We start from the raw sequence: 21,067 nt of genomic DNA, 5'->3' as shown, positions 1-21,067 counted from the left end.
CGAGGTTTCTCTATTCATGAGATTCTCCAGACAAGAATATTGGAGTGGGTTGCCATGCCCTCCTCCAGGGGCTCTTCCCAACCCAGAGATCAAACCCGTGTCTCTTACATCTCCTGCACTGGCAGGCAGGTTCTTTACCACTAGAGTAACCTGGGAAGCCCAATCATGGTGACACAGTATACTAAATTTCTAGGAACTACATCCCTGCCAAGTAAAATCTGGCACAATCTCTGCTACAAGAAGCTTTATGCTGAGAAAAGTTCTTGACCAAAACCTCCTTATCTACAAGCACCTTCTCCAGGGATGGACATGAGATCTACCTGGCACTGGGCTCAGGCTTGGGATACACTCATGGGAATATGTCAAGGATTTGTAGTGCAATCTGCATGTAAGGTGGAAGATGCTATATGTACACACACACACACACACACACACACAAACAAGCATGAGAGAAAAGGTTGGCAAAACAATCATCAAGTTCAGCCTATTGATGAAAAGAAGGCTGCCCCTTTCTCATGGTGCTGTTGGCAGTCTTCCCTCAACACACGTACTTTGAGAAGCATGTGTTTCTCACTGGGCGTCAGGTACATTCTATTTTCATAGTAATCCACACAGAGATTCACAATGTCTGCTAGGAGCTCTTCATAACCAGAAATCACTTCAAGCTGCTGCTGCAGAGACTAAAACACAGAGTGAGATCTATGTCACTGACCACTCTCTGCCCCTCAGCCCCCTGGCAATGTGCCCCATCAGCCAGAGTGTGAGTTACTTGTGTGATCTTGTTGTGGTTGGCCAGGAACATGGACAGATTCTGTGATTCCTGGATGGACTGTGGATCTGCCATTTTACGTAAAAACTGAGCAGCCCTATAAAAGAGGGGGAAAAAAGGTTAATCAACCAACATGCTTAATGACATTAAAAAAAAAAAACCCTGGCAAAATCAAAATTACTCTACTGCTGCTACAGTTATCTGTAGAAATGTGCATCACAGACGCTGGTTTCAATTTCAGCCTCCTCCAGCTTCTCCCCTGCAATGTGGACAGCTCACGACCCCACTGTCCATAGCTGACGGACTTCCTCAGAGACGTGGCAGCACCACTCACAAGCTTTCCTGAAGGGCACCGACACAATGGCCTCTCACGCTGGCTCCCTATCCCCAAGTCTGAAAAAGGCTCCGTGAGTCCAGTGCTGAGTGACAGCACCGTTTAGGTTCTCTGTTGGGAAACTTTTGGGCAGCCAAACCTCCCACCAGTCAGGGATCACACCACACACAGTTCTGTGCCAAAGGTCTGAGACAAAATCCTGATTCCACCACCAATTTGCAGCTCCATCTTGGACAAACCTAAAGATCTGGTACCAAGTCTAACATGAGCAGTGGGTTTTCCCACACCATCAAGCAATATTCTAACACCAGCTGGGTGGCCCTCAATGAACTAAATTCTGACACTGCTGGAAGACAGCATCAGACCCCAGGAGTAGGGCAATGTATGGGAAAAGAATGGGGGCTTCCACGGCCTCTCCAATCACCACTCCACCAAACTTCCACATGTTCACCAACCTGGAAGCTCTCCAAACCCTGTCCTTTGGGGTTTTTAATGGAAGATTCCTCATATAAACATGTTTGATTAGATTACTGGATGCTGGTAATGGGTTCAACCTCTAACCCCTCTCTCCCCACTGAGGTCAGGAGGGTAGGACTACAAGTTCCAACCCTCCAGTCCCAGGGCTGATTCCTCTGGTGACCAGCCCCATCCTGAGGGTACCTAGGGGCTTTCCAAAATCACACTAACATAACAAAAGAAACTTTATGCTTTCATCACAGGAAATTACAAGGGTTTTAGGAGTTGTGCCAGAAATGAGGATGAACATACACTTCTTATTATAAATCAATACATAACCCCTGAACTCTCCTGACTCTCACCATATCTGAAAAAGGTCCAACAATCCTGCACAACATGGGCTGAGTCTCTAGTTTTTACAAAGCAGTATGAAAGCACATAAGAGGACTCTGCACATCTAGGGCTTCCCCAAAACAGTTTAGGACCTGTCTGTACAACCTAGAACCTTGAGGGTTTTACTAAAGAAAAGCTTTCATGGCAAAGACTGGTAACCTACCCCAACTGTCATTTTCTTTCCTTCCTGCTTCAAAATACACCCTGAATTTCTGTAGCACAGCAACGTGCCTCGTCTCCACATTGGGATCAACTGCTCAGCCATGAGATATAAGGCAAACTTTGTAAGGCACTTGAAAGTTTACTCATAAGAGATATTGTAGGGCCTTCAACTCTCCTTCCTTCCTGTTGACCTGAATGCAGAGATGACACCTGGAGCTCAAGTAGCCATTCTGGGCTACAAGGCTGGAGCCCTGGTTCCTGAACGGTCTGGAACCCACTTAGCTGCAGGCTACCTACATCAGGACATTCCAGGTGAGAAATAAACTGTAATCTTGCTTATTTAAGTTATTTTTAATATATGTGTAAAATAATATTAACTGGTATGTTTATATTCTTTTTAAAAGAATATATAATGTTCACTTTATTGATCTGAGTGATTGTTGAAGCTGCAAGAATGGAAATTAAGAAAAGGACCAAAAATACCTGTTTCTATTTTCCTTCAGCCTCACCATGACAATATGGGTTATCTGGAACTTACACTTAGAAGAAGTTGTAACTACCAGCTACGTGCAAATAAAGTGTTTTTTGATTTTTTTTTTTTTAAATAAAAAGCATTTTGAATGTTGACCATGAGTGTGAGGGCTGGGGATGAGTAAGGGTTATTGCCTGGGAAAGTGAACCAACAGATTGTCCATAACAGAGATCACAGCAAGAGGATGCTGGAGGATGAGGGGTGCCTCGGCCATCTTCTGTGCTCAGGGGAGCCTGGGGGGCAGCAAAGATGGTGGGCAATTTCTGAAGGGGGTGCCCAGGGGCCCTCCAATGGCCTTCCATAGAGCAGTCCCATCTTTAAACTGTTTTCCAGACTGGGCTTTGAAATAAAGGTGCTACTGCTAAAAGAGAGAGAAAAGAAACCTCTTTAAAATGAAAAACCACTGGTGCTGTCTACCTCCCCATTTCTCTGATAAAAGGCTGACAAAGCTGATCAAAATCATGCAACAAGTGATCTGTGCCATCAGGAGCAGAAGCTGTCCTCCTGGACTGGGAAGCTCAGAAGCCCCATGCTCCACCAAGAGTCCCACACACTTGAAATCCCCGAACACTGGCATCAAATGGAGACAACTCCAGACTCTCCTACTGGAGAGGAGTTAACAGGACAGTTCAAAAGATGTTGTCATTCTGAAGATCTACGCTTGCATGCAGAGCCGACTCGGTGAATGGAACACCTGAACTTATTTCACATGAACAAGGCTTGAAGTCTGGGAGATCTAGCTCCACCCCCACTGCTGACCCAAGCTCAGATCTGTTTCGTGCTGCATCTCAAGTTGATTTCATTTTAAAGACACAGCACTAGGGTTCAGGGTAGGCTGCCCCCAAATATGCCACTGTGGCATACTGATTTATTCTGAATTAGTTACTTAAATAGCTGCAGCAAGTACATTCTGACCTCCTCTGTGCCCCTGAAAGCAGGAAAGAAACCTCTCACATGAAAGGTAACCTCCCTGTACCAGGAGGTCAGGAGGCGTCTTCATCACCAGAGGCTGTGTGAACAACCTTCCTACCTCCTCACTCACTGACCACGCCAACTCAAACTTCTCTGTCTTATCAATTCTTCACAGGTTACTTTTTCTTTGTTTAAAAGGTTACTTCTTTGGGTCTCATATTTGGGACGCCCCCATACTTATTAAATTAAATTTGTTTTGCTCTTCTTAATTTCTGCTTTCTTAAAGGCAGTTCTCAGGCAAGAACCTAGAAGGGCCCAGGAGAAATTACTTTCCTTTCTCTACAAATGAAACCACAGCCTATTCAGATGCAAAGTAAATCTCTTCTAATTCAATTGTATAGCTAAGATTCATTGTCTAACAAAGCAAACAGAAGTCAGCATCCCATTCCAGCCAACTTGTTTTAACAGTCTAGGACACAGACTTTCCCTAGAGAGTTGGTTACAGGACAGCTGCTCTGATCTACCTGCCACCAACATACTCAGTCTTACAGACACACTGCTGTAACGTGCCCACCTAGCCTAGATGCGCAGGCTCACGGCAGCACACTGTCCTCTAGGGTGATGGGAGTCCAGAGCCCCCTCCACACACAGGACTACCAGAATGCTTCCTAGGGCTCGTGATCTGTCTCAGGCCCAAGAATGGCCCTTGTGAGTGCCGCACCCCCCATGCAAAGGCGCGCTCACCTCTTATAGGCTGAGTGGTCATTCTTCACACTGCACTTCATGTTCTTCAGCTCGTCCAGCACAGCAAACATGTTGATGAACTTGCCCAGGGTGATCAGGTAGGCTTCGGACACAAAGTCCTTCCTTCTCTCCGCATGGCACAGGCGCCTCACCTCCCCACAAAAACGCTCAATGGCATTTCTCTGTGCAGAGGAAGCAGGGACAAATACACTGCTTTCAGGGACGGGCCAACCCCAGACTCAGCTCCAAGCACAGGGTCCAGACTCACGTTACTCGCTGATGAAATGCCCAACCAAAAGGTGCATTATTTACAGCTCAGGTAAAGAGACATTTTCTAGAAAGTGATTTCCACATGTCTTTGTAACAATCATCATCGACTTTGCACTTTACCAACTATGTCCCCAAAGTAAAAGAATTTTGTTGACTACTCTGGCAAAGTTACTGAGCAAAATGCTGTAAAAGAACATCTGTAAAGCAGATTGCTTTAGCTTTCAGAGTTGAAAAAGGGAGTGGGAGGATTTCCACTGGACAATTTTTTAAGATAAAACAAAAACTCATCACCTAAGGAGTTCTATCTTCTCTGTTTGCTAAAGGAATCTGTAATAAAAAAACTCACACACATTTCTAAAGTACGTCTTTAAAAATCCAGGAAGGCCCCTCCCGTAGCCACCCTGCCTAACCCAAGGGCCAGAAGGAGTCAAGACCAGGGTGAGGCCCACCAGAGCAGACAATGGGATGAAAACATGTGAAAACCAGATGAACTCAAAGTACAAGCATACTGATAGAAAGCAGTCTTCATGCAGGAAATACAAAGTCACTCTCAAGGGAAGGAGAGAAGTGAAACATAAAAGCAGTATTTATTCTGAAACAGCCAGTCAGGCTTTAGCCTTGTCAAAGGTTTAGTTCCCTTTGGCCTCAAAGCTGTTGTGAGCATCTGAATTTACATGCAGTAAATGTGCCAGCGCCCCACTCTCTGCACTAAACCCCTGGGATTATTGCACCATTTTACCTGGAAGTACATAAAATTCATCAGTTTCGTGACCTCAGGCTCAAGGACCTCCACGGTTTTCTCATAAATTTCAACTCTGTTAGGCTGTTCGTTACATTTCACCTGGAAGTAAACAAGCATGACAGAGATAGGCTTCAACCCAGAGAATGTGAGGAGCTGCTGGAGGAGGGCAGGTCAGAGGTGGGGTGTGGTGTGACTGGGCAGGAAAGCCTGGAAGGGACGAGGCCTGGTCTGTCTGGAGTGGGGTGTGGCCAGTGGGGGTGGGGTGGGGTCTGGCTGGGACTGGCACCTGTGGGATGGCCCGAGAGCAGCTTCTCCAGGTGTATAGCATGACAGCGTATTCTTGGCCTTCCTCCAGCATCTCATTCTGCAAGGGTACACCGGGCAAATCAAAGGCAAGCAGAACAGTCACAAATTGCTAACATATACAGCCATAAACCAGGGGGAAAGGCCAGGAAGCTGACTACAGTTTGAAAGTATTTTTTAAGATGCTTTAAAATGCTCACAAGGTTTGATCTAATAACTTCACTTGTACAAATCTAGTCGGGGAGATTAAGTATGTATTTAGGAAGATATTCATAATAGAACTTATTATAAAAAACCACGGCAAACTAAGTAAACATGCAAAAATAGTTAAATTTTGAACATTTACCAAATGGACTAGACAGCTATTAAAAATTACTTCATCTGGTGTAATTTAATGACATATCAAAATGTTCATTAAATTATTAATATACATAGTTATAACAACAATGCAGTTCACTCCTGCAACCTAAATCCTATATGGGTGTGCGCCTGGTATGCTTGAGCACAAGTATAAACAAAGGAGAGTGGGCTTGCTGATGCTGACAAAGGTTTTCTCTGGGCCACAGAAGCCAGATTTTCGGAAAGAGCATGCACTGTTCTTAGCAATAGAATAATACCAAAAAAAAAGACATTCGCCATTCAGATGTGGCAACCCCCTGCCCTCCCACTGAGGAAACCATGTAGTTACCATGCTGGAATGGACGGTTGCTTGTTCAATGTATCTTGCAATGCCAGTAACAAATGCATTTCTGTCTTCAAAATTAGTGTTGAAATTTGGCTGGAAGGAAAAAGAAAACCATCACATGGAGGTCAGCATCACAGGTCACGTGTCCTGCAGCTGCCCAGCACCCACCTGGTAGAGCAGTGAGGATGGTGGGGGCTCGATGCAGGGCTGCTGGTCAGGCAGAGGCAGCTCTTCCAAGAGGTCCACGTTAGACAGTGCGTCCTCCAGCGTCACTTGGGCTGCCATCCTGGCCTAGGACCAAACACAAAGCCCCCTGTGCTGTGAGGAAGGGCATGACAGTCCCTCCAGGGTGGGGTACTTAGGGTCCTGCTCCCCTGTGCCTTCTTCTTAGGGAGCTAGAGATGGCAGAGGCATCTTAGACTGTCCCTGGGGCCTGGCATCTCTCTCGGGCCTCATCAACAGGGGAGTCACAACACAGCTGCTGCTGGTCGTGGTCTAAGGCACAAGGACCAACACACATGCCATGGCTTCCTGCCACCCTCCCACCTCAGGGCCATCAACCTGGAGGGCTCTCCGCGAGGGTCTGACAACCCCTTCACTGAGCTGGGGGCAGGAACAGTTCCTCCCGTACTATGTCTGTCCTCAGGAGGCCAGCACAGCCTCCGATGGGCAACAGTGATTCCAACCAATGACACTTCCCAGGGGTGTCCTCTGAGCAGGGCCACATGCTCGGGATGAAGATGCACAAAGCCAGTGCCCTGACTCCAAGAATACAGGACAGCCTGCAGGGCCCAATAAGGTGAGGGCCTATGGCTAAGGAAGGAAAAAGGGAGAGGGCTACTGGCAGAGGACTGAGAACCTGAACTCTGCCATACAGAAGCACAGAAAAGGAGACGGACTTCATCTGATACATCTGTGCTGGCTCCAGAAGGGAGGCATCAACATACTCCAGCTTGCCTCCCGCTGAATGTTGCTGTGATCCTTCATGGGCCTCAGGGAGCAACTCTAACTCCAGATGGACATGTGAAGCAGCCCTGACCCCAGCGGGATACGTGGGGCAGCTACATGGTCAGCTATGTTCATTCTGAGATTGGAAGTAACAGCAGGCAGGCTGGGCAAGAACACTGAAAGAAAAGGAAGAGGCACCCAGCTGCTCCACTTAGCCCTGGGCACCACACAGGCATGGGTGCGGAAGTATTTGGTGAGGCAGGTTTCCAAAGCCTCAGCATGCTGGTCAGAGGACCAAAAAGGGAACCCGAGGGCACTGGAAAGCCCCAGGGACAATGTGGAGAGGAAGAAGCGTGGAAGAGCAAGCCCACAAAGTTGGTCAGAAACGTCATCAGGCTCACCCTCAAGCTGCACATGCGTGGATCTGATCCTCACATCCCAAGCCCTGAGACCAGAGCCAGGTCCCAGACGGCCACAGGAGGCGCACACAGGACAGACCCAAAGGCACTGCTGAGCTCCAAAGACAGGTGTGACACTGCACCAGAGTCCAGAGAGGACAGGTCAGAACTGTCGCCTAAATCAAAGCAGGCTGTTTGCCAGCTAAAACAAAAACAACATTTCCTAGGATTTCAACAAGACCCAGAGTCTCATACTATAATATCCAAAATGTCCAGCTGCAATCCGAACTACTCAGTAAAGAACCAGCAACGTCTTAGCTCCTACGGGAAAAGATGAGCAACAGATACCAATGCCAAATAATACAGATACTACAATTAGCTACCAGACTTAAAGTACCTACTATGAAAATACTCTAAACAAACATGGCTCTCCTGAACTGAACAAAAAAACTGAAAGTCACAAATAAATAAATAAATAACTGAATGGAAATTTAGAACTAAAAAAAACATCATCAAAAAAAAATCTACAAACAATAAATGCTGGAGAGGATGTGGAGAAGAGGGAACTGTCTTGCACTGTTGGTGGGAATGTAAATTGATACAGCTACTATGAAAAAGAGTATGGAGAATCCTTAAAAAACTAGGAATAAAACTACTATATGGCCAAGCAATCCCACTGCTGGGCATGTACCCTGAGAAAATCATAATTTAAAAAGACACTTGTACCACAATGTTCACAGCAGCACTATTTACAATAACTAGGACATGCAAGCAGCCTAGATGTCCATCGACAGATGAATGGATAAAGAAGCCGTGGTACGTATACACAATGAAATATTACTCAGCCATAAAAAGGAACAAATCTGACTCAGTTGAACTGAGGTAGATGAGCCTAGAACCTATTGTACAGAGTGAAGTAAGTCAGAAAAACAAATTATCATATATTAACACATATATATGGAATCTAGAAAAATGGTACTGATGAACCTATTTGGAGGGCAAGAATAGAGACACAGACATAGAGAACAGACTTGTGGAGACAGAGGGGAAGGACAGGGTGGAACAAATTGAGAGAAGAGCACTGCCATATACACACTGCCGTGTAAAGAGGTAGCTAACGGGAAGCAGCTATACAGCACAGGCAGCTCCGCTGGGTGCTCCGTGGTGACTCAGAGTGCTGTGGTGGGGGTGGGGGTGGCAGGCCAAGCAGGAAGGCATGCGTGTATACACATGGCTGATTCATGACGCTGTATTCCAGAAACCAATACAACACTGCAAAGCAATTACCCTCCAATTAAACATAAATTTAAAAAATACAATACTGAAATTTAATGAACTCCCCACATGAGCTTAAAAGCAGAGGAAAGATTCAGTGAATTTGAAGACAGAACAACAGAAATAAGCTAATCTGAATGACAGAGGGGGGGAAAAAAGATTGAAAAAAATGAAGCACCTTGAGGACCGAAAAAAATGAAGAACCTTGAGGACCTCTGGAACAACAGAAAACTATATAACACTGTCTCATAAAAATACAAGAACAAGCTGGATCAACAGTTGAAAACTTGACTAAAAACTCTGCAAATGTGGCCCTTTGCAAATGTGTCTGCAGATTCAAGAAGCTCAGTAGACCCCAAACAAGAAAAACCTAAAGAAATCCCTACCCAGACAGATCACAGTCACACTGCTAAAAATAAAGACAATGAAAAAATCTTAAAAATAGCCTGAAGAAAGTGGTTCATGACCTAGAGAACAAGAATTTGTGAGAAATAAATTTCCATTGTTTATAAACCAAAAAGAGAGAGACGGAGAGGGAGGGATCTAAGAGGAGTTAAATAATAAAATGCAGACCTAAACTCAAACATATCAATAATTAGGTTTATGAAAGTAAGTTGAAACACACCAATTAAAGACAGAGATTGTCAGAATGGATTTAAAAACTCCTGACTCAAGCCTATGTCAGCTGTAAGAAACTCATTTCAGACATAATGACACAGGTAGTTGATAGTAAACGGGGAAAAGAGAAACCAAGCAAGACTAGTCAAAGGAAGCTGGACTACTCAAGTGTCAGAGAGAGCCGGCTTCCAGGCAGGAAATGCCCAGGAATAAAGAGGGGGGTGCACAACGGAAGATCATTCAGAGAGGAAACAACCACGCTCAGTGTGAATGACTAACACGAGAGGGTCAAACCAGGCAAACGCTGGCAGCCCCAAAAGGAGAAGTAACTCCGCCCTGGAGACAGCGACAGCTCTCAGCCAGCAATGAGAGATCAGCTGGACGGGGAGGACAGACACCAAGGGAGCTGAGGCCTGAACTCCTCCCCCAGCCCGACAACAGCACAATATCCATTCTGCGTGGTTCTCACCAGCCACGTCAATGTTAAATATAGCAGTTATTTTTCACAGCAATGAAAAAATCTCCCTTTCATTACCAACTTCCTTCTGTCATCACAACTTCCTATTCCACACACTCAAGAAAGGAGTACATCCAGGACAAGGGTGCACAGAGCCAAGTCTTCCTCCTGGTCACTGCCCTGCAGAGCCAGCGCAGGGGCCCCAGCGGTGCCCATACAGGGCACCTCAAAACTAACAGCCTCCAAGAAGCCAGGCTGCCCAACAAGGTCCCTGTGGTCCCACAGGGCTGCCTGGTCTTACCTCTGTGCCTCTCACCTCCACAGGTCAAGCCAACCACCCAGGAACAACCATGCAGCCCACATGACCAGTTGCCCTGGCTTTCCACTCAGTGCCCATGGGACCCGCTTCCCCCCCACCCTCTGCCCAGGACAGGCCCGGAGCACGCAATGACAGAAGAGGTGGAGCAAGAGAGCTGCAGAAAGGCTCTGTGACACACCTGGGTCACGTCCTAGGAAAAATGTCAAATGTTCAACTTATTTCAAATCAGTGTTTAAGGACTCTTTTGTTTGCTGTGGTTTATATATACAATGGAATATTATTTGGTCTTAATGAGGAAGGAAATCCTGACACATGCAAGAACACAAATGAGCCCGGAGGTCATGCTAACTGAAATAAGCCAGTCACAAATGGAAGAGCACTGCACGATCCCACTCAGAGGAGAGGAGCCAAACTCAGAGAGGAAGTAAAACAGCGGTTACCCCAGGGCTGGAGAAGAGGAGACTGGGGAATTGCTGTCTCATGGGCACAGAGTTCCAGTGTGGGAAGACGGGAAAAGTTCTGGAGATGGACGGTGGTGACGTTTAAAATGGTAAAGTTTATGTTCTGCATATTTTACTACAATTAAAAATTAGGATAAAAAAATTATCAATATTTATGGCAGATAAATCAGAAAATAAAGAAAAAGTAAAGGAAATTATCCATAATCCTCTGATCCCTCACAGAAACAAGATGATATAAGTTATTCTGCAAGCTGCTTTTCCCTTCCAACTTCCATAAAAACACTGAAGTTGTTGAACATTCTCTCACAGCATCCTTTAATCTTTGTGTGAACTACCAGTCAAGGCTCTCTTATCACACACAGAGGCTCTTTCCTAATTGCTGCATTTTCTTCTCCATGCCTTTTGACCATGAACACACCCTACAAACATCCAATTAATTCCAGGGCCACGGGCGCCTCCATGACTCTCCAGCCTGTGCTTCTTCCACAAAGAAGAAGCGGGTGTCTGCCTCATCTGTTAAGGAAACCTTGAACTGTCAGTTCTGAATTCAAGTCCCCAGTCTCCATCTCACCGCTTTCTTTGACACCTCACAATTTCACCTCAAGATTCCGTTTAAATCCATTTACTTTTCTCCATTTCTAACAGCCACTCCCTTGTCAGGGGTGGCCCACTGCCCCAGGAATAAAATCCACACTCCCTGTCCTGGCTCCAGCCACCCCAAATCCAGAATCTTGCCAGCCTCACCCCCTTCAGCCCACTGGGGCTTCCTCTCAGCACAACACAGGGGCCTTGTGTGCCTGGCCACCCACCGCACGGCCCTGGGACTGAGCCTCAACTACACCTCAAGGACTGACACACCTTTGCAGTGTCAAAAGCCACAGTGCCAAAGCCCAAGAGTATAACAAAAATAACACATCTGGAACACACTCGAAACCTCCCCTGCTGCCACACAGGACTTCACAGTTTAACAACTCGATTACATTTCTGTCTCCCCTGGCTCAGCTCAAATGAGCTCAGTCCCCTCCACGGCTTGAGGCCTGGTCACAGCAGGATGGCACGTGCCCACAGGCACAGAGGGAAGGCCATGGGAGGACACGGTGAGAAGGCGGCCGTCTGCAAGTCAAGGGGAGGCACCTCGGAGGGAACCAGCCCTGCTCACAACTTGATCTCAGACTTCTAGCCTCCAGATCTAGGAGAGAATACTTTTCTATTGCCTAAGCTGCTTGCCAGCAAACGTCCGTCTAGTCAAGGCTATGGTTTTTCCAGTAGTCATGTATGGATGTGAGAGCTGGACTATAAAGAAAGCTGAGCACCAAAGAATTGATGCTTTTGAACTGTGGTGTTGGAGAAGACTCTTGAGAGTCCCTTGGACTGCAAGGATATCAAACCAATCAATCCTAAAGGAAATCAGTCCTGAATATTCACTGGAAGGACTGATGTTGAAACTGAAACTCCGATACTTTGGCCACCTGATGCAGAGAGCTGACTCATTTCAAAAGACTCTGATGCTGGGAAAGATTGAAGGTAGGAGGAGAAAGGGATGACAGAGGATGAGATGGTTGGATGGCATCACTGACTCAATGGACATGGGTTTGGGTAGGCTGCAGGAGTTGGTGATGGACAGGGAGGCCTGGCGTGCTACAGTTCATGGGGTCGCAAAGAGTCAGACACGACTGAGTGACTGAACTAAACTGAAAGCTGCCTGGGGTGTGGTTTTGTTCCAGTTGGGCTTCTCAGGTGGCGCTAGTGGTAAAAAAACAAAAACCAAAACTCGCTTGCCAACACAGGAGACATAAGAGATGGGGGGGTGACCCCTAGGTCGGGAAGATCCCACTCCAGTACTCTTGCCTGGAGAATCCCACAGACAGAAGAACCTGGCAGGCTATAGTCCATAGGGTCACAAAGAGTTGGACACGACTGAAGCAAGTGAGCACACATACAGCCTGAGCAGACTAACACAGCTAAGATTGAGTAGAGCAGAATTGCCCAGACAGGGTACCTACCCCCTCGTGTTGACTGGCCACTAAAACCACCCTCATGCTGGCATTTTTCTGATACATACACACTTGATGCACAAAAAGCAGACTGCTGGGAGCAAAACAAAGACTTCCTGACCCACCAGGGCCTTGGTCTCACAGTCCAGCATCAGCACCCCCAGTCTGTGACCCGCCCCTCCCACCCCCAGCTCGCCCCCCACCCATCGCATCCTTCCTTCCCATGGGGGTGAAAACAACGGAGCAAATAGACATTGTCCAGGGTTTCTGTCCTCCAACAACATAAAAGCCAGGTATTTTTCTTCCCTGATTGATTTTTCAACAGTAGTTTTCAACCCTGTTTTTGATTCCTATAGTTTGCCACGGAGAAGGCACTGGCAACCCACTCCAGTACTCTTGCCTGGAAACTCCCATGGACGGAGGACCCTGGTGGGCTGCAGTCCGTGGGGTCGCTAAGAGTCAGACATGACTAAGCGACTTCCCTTTCACTTTAAACTTTCATGCGTTGGAGAAGGAAATGGCAACCCACTCCAGTGTTCTTGCCTGGAGAATCCCAGGGACAGAGGAGCCTGATGGGCTGCCGTCTATGAGGTCGCACAGAGTCGGACACGACTGAAGCGACTTAGCAGCAGAAGCACCAGTAGCAGCAGCATAGTTTGCCAAGTTATCAAAATGAATTTAAATATGTTGGGGGAACTGTCTTTTAACAAGCTATTAACTAATTTATTTTGTAAGTTTACGTTTTTAAAACAAAGATTTCAGCTGGGACTCCCCTAACAGTCCAGGGGTTAAGACTCTGTGCCTCCCACTTCTGGGGCACAGGTTCACCCCAGTCAGAAAAATAAGATCCTGCATTTGGCCAGAAAAGAAAAGACATGCTGATTTCACTGTGCTGCTGTTTGAGTGTCCCTGACTCGGGGAGCTCTGGGGCTTAGGGGACACCCGGCTCTGGACAACTTCTCAGTATCCTCCCCACAGGTAGGGTGGGAGAGCACAGAGCCAGAACTGCGAGCTGGTAAACATCTATTTCTGCTTTATTGACTATGCCAAAGCCTTTGACTGTGTGGATCACAATAAACCGTGGAAAATTCTGAGAGAGATGGGAATACCAGACCACCTGACCTGCTTCTTGAGAAATCTGTATGCAGGTCAGGAAGCAACAGTTAGAACCGGACATGGAACAACAGACTGGTTTCAAATAGGAAAAGGAGTACATCAAGGCTGTATATTGTCACCCTGCTTATTTAACTTCTATGCAGAGTACATCATGAGAAACGCTGGGCTGGAAGAAGCACAAGCTGGAATCAAGATTGCCGGGAGAAATATCAATAAGCTCAGATATGCAGATGACACCACCCTTATGGCAGAAAGTGAAGAGGAACTAAAAAGCCTCTTGATGAAAGTGAAAATGAAGAGTGAAAAAGTTGGTTTAAACCTCAACATTCATAAAATGAAGATCATGGCATCTGGTCCCATCACTTCATGGGAAATAGATGGGGAAACAGTGGAAACAGTGTCAGACTTTATTTTGGGGGGCTCCAAAATCACTGCAGATGGTGACTGCAGCCATGAAATTAAAAGACGCTTACTCTTTGGAAGAAAAGTTATGACCAACCTAGATAGCATATTCAAAAGCAGAGACATTACTTTACCAACAAAGGTCCATCTAGTCAAGGCTATGGTTTTTCCAGTAGTCATGTATGGATGTTGAGAGTTGGACTGTGAAGAAGGCTGAGCGCTGAAGAATTGATGCTTTTGAACTGTGGTGTTGGAGAAGACTCTTGAGAGTCCCTTGGACTGCAAGGAGATCCAACTAGTCCATTCTGAAGGAGATCAGCCCTAGGATTTCTTTGGAAGGAATGATGTTAAAGCTGAAACTCCAGTACTTTGGCCACCTCATGCGAAGAGTTGACTCATTGGAAAAGACTGATGCTGGGAGGGATTGGGGGCAGGAGGAGATGGGGACGACCGAAGATGAGATGGGTGGATGGCATCACCGACTCGATGGACGTGAGTCTGAGTGAACTCTGGGAGTTGGTGATGGACAGGGAGGCCTGACGTGCTGCGATTCATGGGGTCACAAAGAGTCGGACACGACTGAGCGACTGAACTGAACTGAAACCTCATGCACAGTGCACCACCACCCGCCCTGCTTGTTCAGTTATCGGCATGTCCTGGGCTCCCACAGTTGGGCCCTTGCACTTGGACAGTGGGCCTACACCCATGAGCTCGAGAAGAGGACAGTGGGCAAGATTACCAGCAAGGCCGAGGTCCAGGATGCCATTCTGTGATACCTTACGGCACTGGGAGCCGGTGGGACCCAGCTGCTTCCTCCTGCTGCACTCCCCGCCCCCGCCCTTGGGTGAGGGGCCCCTAGGGTCCAGGGGCCTCTTCTGACTCGGCAGACACACCTTCTTGCACCTAAACTCAGGCTCAGCTCTGTGCAGGGCAGAATTTAAAATCTTTCCTCCATAAGACGACCTTCCCTCTCCTGCCATGACATGGACCACTGCGTGCAGCTGCACCAACTCCACTCTCCCAGGACCAGCACAACAGCACTTCTGGCAAGGCTTACAAGCAGAGCCAGCTAGTGACCCTTCCTCTAGTCCCTCACCTGGACTTGGAATCTACAAATGACCAGAACTAGGGCCCAATGAAGGTGCCCTAGGAACCTCAGATGGCCACCACACGTAGGCATCAGATGACTCCAAGTGGGACCAGGAGACCCCAAATAGGGGCAAGCAACCTCAAGTAGGCAGGAGGCCACGGTTCCTGGTGCCAGGCTAGAAACCACCTGGCTGCTGACCCTCACATGGTACTGTCCGCCCCTCAGCCTAGCTTACCCTGCATCCTCTCAATTAGTCATCCTCACAGTCACCCTTAAGGTGGGGTCATCACGCTCTGACGGCTGAGCAGAAAAAAGCACAGAGCCCACAGCCACAGGTCAGGGACAAGAGTCAGTGTGACCTCAGCAGCAGCGATTTTCACAGGCATGATATCAGTGGTAGAGGAGCCAGCCGGGTCTGAGGGCAGGAGAGGGGCAGCAAGAGCCCAAACCCCCAACCAGCAGTTGGGGCCAAGCGGGCAGCGTTGGGGACGGGCACAGGAGGTGCTAAAAGGACTTCTGTGACTCACAGCAGCCACCACACACTTGAAAACCAGGAACAGTAGATAACAGAACTTGTGTTGTTTAGCAAGTATGGTTTGACTATTTCCCCTGTCTCTGGACAGCATGAGAGTAGGTGGGCAGGTAGAAAGGGAAGCCTCCTCTGTTTGCAGGCAGTAACAGACAATGAACCCTTCCCTATATAACTCAACACTTTTTGAAAAGAACACTTAGGCTAGGCTGCAGAGCACTAATTGAAATTAAAGGGGAGAGACTAATTTTCAACCTGGTAGCAAAGGTGGCACCAAAATATTAAAAGGAAAAGAGAAACAAAGTGTGTATGTGTTTTCAATAAGCCACCGTGTCGGAGAGAACACAGGCTTCCCCATCAGAACACGGGCTGCAGAGACAAGACGAAACAAAGGAGCAAGACTGAGACAGACGCTGCAGGAGATGGACACTAGAGGTGAGGCACGAGACAGCGCTGAGACGGGGGAATGCCTGCCCACGGGCCAGGAGCTGGGGACCGTGGTCCGTGCTGGTCCAGCCAGACAGGGCAGGGCAGGCAGGAGGCTGTGTCAGCTCCAGACACCGGGAGGGATGGCATCCAGCACAGACAGGGCCCAGGGTCAGACTCAAAGATAAGTGAGGCTGCATCCCAGCTGAAAGCCAGGGAGCGGGTGCTTTGCATAGGCTTTAAAATAGAACTGCCAAGGCAGCTTGATGCCAAGGTTGCAAAACATGGTGAAAACAGGAGGGAAAAGGCAGAACTGATGGTTCATGCCCATCTATACATCCTGCCTTGGGGCACCCCTGCCTGTGTGCCCATGTGACCCTTCAAGCCCATGTAACCTGAGGCAAGAGGATGGTTTGGCTGGGAAGAGGGTCTCCCCAGCAGCTCCAAACCTGTACTTCTGAAATTTTACAACTGGACTTGTCAAACGGCACAGCATAACCAAACCACAGCAAACTACAAAATGTTTCTAATTGATTTTCTTCCTCTTCTATATACAAATAACGGTACTTCCCAGAAAATTACATCCAAATTTTTGTGCAGTCTGTTCACATGTAAAACAAATCATCTGAGGAAGAGAAGTATACTTTATTCAACTGTACCTTTCTATCTTGCATTTTAAAACAATGTATTTTTCCAATTCCAGCTTCTTTCCCCAGATTAAGTGGGATGGGGATAAAGAATGGGGCTGCTATAATCCCTAGGCAAAAAACTTCATAATTAAAACACAAACATCATCTTCTGCCCAAGAAGAAGCGTATAGTAAATTTCTTTACTACTGAAGAAATTCAGTTGCACAAAATATTAACTTCCATTCTCAAAAGCAGCACTGGTCTCTTCTGCAATTACCTCAAAAGAATCACTGCATCAACAGAGAAACAAAAACCAAGTTTGCTTGAAAATCACAGTAAGGTGAAGTCTAAGACAGAGCCCCCAGAGGAGTCTTGAATCTGTCGGTCCTTAGGTCCTGACACTGTTCTCCTGCCCTTCATACTCAGTCCGCAGACCTTGGGACAGGGTCTTCTCAAGACAGAGCGGTCTCTCTGCCTCCTGAATGCTTTCTCCCCAGGTTTCCTGTCACTGCTCTACTCAGCCTGACTGGCCCCTTCCCACCCTAGAGCACTCATATGCCACACTCAAGCCTGCCACACTCCTTTTTCATTCCTTTTAACTATGCAAGTAGTACTCTGACCCTGTGGCTCTCCTGCTGACATGCTTACAGTTGTGGGTTTCAAACCATGTGCCCTGGAATTCTGGGGAATCCCTTGCCCCACGATGGCAAGGGAGAGCAGCGCTGCATTTATCCATTTATGAACTGGGATGCCACCTGAGATTTTATGAAAAACTAATCTGAGGCAAATATAAATCTATCAACAAAATGCAGGGCTGGGTGTACGATTCCACAGAATCAAGTCTCAATTGCTGAGATAAAGAGGGTGCTCGCAGCGTGCAGTGCCCACACCGGGCCCAGACTGACGCCCTGTGCTGAGCTCCACCACTCCTGCCACCTCCAGTTCCACCCTGGGGGGGAACGTTCTGCAGCTGCTGCGCCAGTACAGCTAGCACACAGGTGAGCCCCGTGAGACCAGCTCACTGCAGTGGGATGAGGCTCGGACAGTGGGAGCTTGACTTCCTCAACGGTCTGGGACCCTCGTCCACCAATGCCTGACCATTTCTTTGTGATTGTGGTGGACTTCGTCTTTTACATAGACTCCAGTGCATGTTTAAGACACTAAGAAGATGCCAGTAGCAACTCAGCATGTTCTTTCTAGGATGGAGTAGAGCTTGGCAGTCACTGGCACTGGGGGTGGTCACACCACAGAGAGGTGCCACCAAACTTCCAAGGAGGCTGGGGGCTCCCCGAAAGGAGAGCGAGCCCGCCACAAGCCTGGCAACCATCCTGAGGGCCCGCCTGCCAGGTGCAGGGACATCCCCACTCACCACAGGGCAGGCCTGGCCCCACAAACGTGGACCTAGATGCTTCCTATCCAGGCTCCAGCCATCCCTCCATACTGGAAGGTGGCTCAACCTTGCTTACACAACCTCATAAATGCTCCCCAAGAACTCTGACCCAGTAGTCCTTCTGAACCTTCCCTTCATGTGAGCCATCTTATTAATAACAGATTTTTACCTTCTAGATAAAAGTCTAAGATGACCACATCTGGGTAGAAAAGTCCAGTATAATCAGTCCTCCATATCCACAGATGCAAATCCTGGGGATACAGAGGACTGACTGTATTCATGGTACAACTTCTATTTTATATAAATGACTGTGGATTTCAGTATCCACAGAAGTTTCTGGAATCAACCTTTGGTGGATACCAAGGGGTGTCTGTGTTTTCACATGACTTTCTTGGCAGCACACCTCAAGAGGGGATTCTTTTTTAATTGAACAATAATTGCTTTACAATATTGTGTTGATTTCTGCCATGTATCAACATGAATTAGCCATAGATATACATATATCCCCCTCTTCCAAGAGGGGATTCTTAAATCCCATGAATGTCTGTCTTCAAAGCTGCAGGAGATGATCCATCAATCCTACTTTTGGCAATTTATCCAAAGGAAACAAAATCACTAATATCGGGACTTCACTGGTGGTCCAGTGACTAAGACTGCGCTCCCAGTGCGGCGTGCCGGACTTTGATCCCTGGTCAGAGAACTAGACCCCATATGCCGCAACTGAGGCCCAGCACAGACAACAAAAAAAGATATCTGTACCCCATGTTCACTGTAGTATTATTGACAGTAGCCAAGATATATGTGATGCTAAGTGAAACAAGTTAGAGAAAGACAAACACCCTATGATCTTACTTGCCTGTGGAATATTAAAAATAAAACAAAGCTCACAGATAGATAATAGATTGGTGGTGGCCAGAGGTGTGGAGTGGGGGAATTGGGTAAGGGGGTCAAAAGCTACAAACCTCTAGCTATAAAAATAAACAAGTCATGCAGATGTAATGTACAGCAGGGTGACTGTAGTTAATAATACTGTATTGTGTATTTGAAGGTTGCTAAGAAAATAGATTCTTAAGAGTTCTCATCACAAGAAAAAAAATTTTTTGTGACTGTGAAGGTAATAGATGTTAACTGTGGTGATCATTTCACAATAGATACATATATCAAATCATTATACTGTATACCTGAAACTAATATAATGTTGCATGTCGATTATTTCTCAATTCTTAAAAAGCTACAGGTGGATTCAGGTGAGGACCCCTACAGGGTTCCAAAGATACCAGCATGGACAGCATCCAGGGGTCACTTTCGTGTTTACAGTTTACTGAGCTGAGCCACATCTAAATGTGCTTATATATAGAACAGATGATAAATAAGCAACTGCTGCTGCAGAGCACACTCTAACAGCCTACAGGGGAAAAGAATGCGGAAAAACAAGAGGAGATATCTGTACCTGTAGAACCGACTCACTTCGCTGTATACGTGAAACTGACACAGCATTGTAAACCAACTACACGCCAATAAAAATGTAAAAATAAAAATAAATACTAAAAACAGGAATATTAAAAAAATAAACATTCTTTGAATTTGTATTACTCTTATTCCTATGAAGCAATTTGAACAAATTGTTACACAGTAACCCATTTTTTTTTCTTCTGTGACTTGCCAGTTTGGTTTATTTTCTTGTTATTTTTGTCCTTCGAAACCTCACTATTTTCCTCATCAATGGCAGGTACTCACTATACCTCTATCTCTGATACTCTGAGTGAAGTCGCTCAGTCGTATCCGACTCCTTGTGACCCTATGGACTGTAGCCTACCAGGCTCCTCTGTCCATGGGATTTTCCAGGCAATAATACTGGAGTGGATTGCCATTTCCTTTTCCAGGGGATCTTCCCGGCCCAGGGATTGAACCCGGGTCTCCCGCCTTGTAGACAGACACTTTACCGTCTGAGCCACCAGGGAAGTCCATCTCTGATACTAGAGACGTTAAAACTGTGTGAAAGTTGCTACAAAAATGTTTCCCAGTCAGACTCCTTGCCTTCTTAAGTCACTTACTTTTTTCTTTGAAAACTCAGTTTAAAATATTTTTACCATTATCAACTTTTCAGCATTTTACCTTTGGAATCTTTCAGTTACAAATTTATCAAGTAGGGAGAACTCTACGAGCCCCGTGATGCCATTAGGGAATGAAGCCATTTCTAACTCACAGTCCCTACCTGAGCAAACTGCTGACCTCTGTCGGAAGTCAAACAACTGCCCATCTGAGAAACATTTCTGAGACAGCCGGTAATCTCAAAGATTTAACTTGAAAGTAATACTGAGATTCAGAGAAACATTTCCTAGACTCTGGCCCACTCTCACTTCGTTACATTAAAATGATGGCATAAAGACAGGTGAACCACCATCTACAACAAAAGCTAGGGTCCTGACTGTTATATACAGCAAGTCCCACCTGGGCATAAATCCCCTGCCTTTTTGTGTATATAAGCTGAGCTTCACCTATATATATTCTCAGAAAAGTACTTTTAAAATTCAGTCTTTACAAAAGAGTCTCATGCTGTTCTGAACTGTCTGATTTATTTTCTCTACTACTAAAAGGATCCACACACTGTCACACACTGCTCTGAAGCACTGTTTTGACAGATATATACTATTCCACTGAGTGAATGAATCAATCTGGGTGCCGTCTCCTGAGGTTCCCTAAACAGGGTCTT

General features: G+C 46.6%; 1 protein-coding gene across 1 annotated transcript in view; it reads right to left on the bottom strand.

Moving 5' to 3' along the window:
* CYFIP1 (cytoplasmic FMR1 interacting protein 1) overlaps positions 1-21,067 on the bottom strand; it is a 104,193-nt gene that overhangs the window by 66,411 nt on the left and 16,715 nt on the right. The window contains exons 2-8 of the mRNA XM_040227900.1: positions 6,471-6,593; positions 6,306-6,395; positions 5,601-5,678; positions 5,312-5,413; positions 4,303-4,484; positions 770-866; positions 552-680 (exon numbers count right to left, since the gene is read on the bottom strand). Coding sequence (XP_040083834.1) covers positions 552-680; positions 770-866; positions 4,303-4,484; positions 5,312-5,413; positions 5,601-5,678; positions 6,306-6,395; positions 6,471-6,587 — 795 coding nt within the window. The 5' untranslated portion in view covers positions 6,588-6,593. The remainder of the gene's footprint in view (positions 1-551; positions 681-769; positions 867-4,302; positions 4,485-5,311; positions 5,414-5,600; positions 5,679-6,305; positions 6,396-6,470; positions 6,594-21,067) is intronic.

This window comes from Oryx dammah, unplaced genomic scaffold (genome assembly GCF_014754425.2).
Source record: "Oryx dammah isolate SB20612 unplaced genomic scaffold, SCBI_Odam_1.1 HiC_scaffold_27, whole genome shotgun sequence".
Lineage (NCBI taxonomy): Eukaryota > Metazoa > Chordata > Mammalia > Artiodactyla > Bovidae > Oryx > Oryx dammah.
Note: the sequence above shows the minus strand (reverse complement) of the source record. Positions and strands in the feature narration are given on the sequence as shown.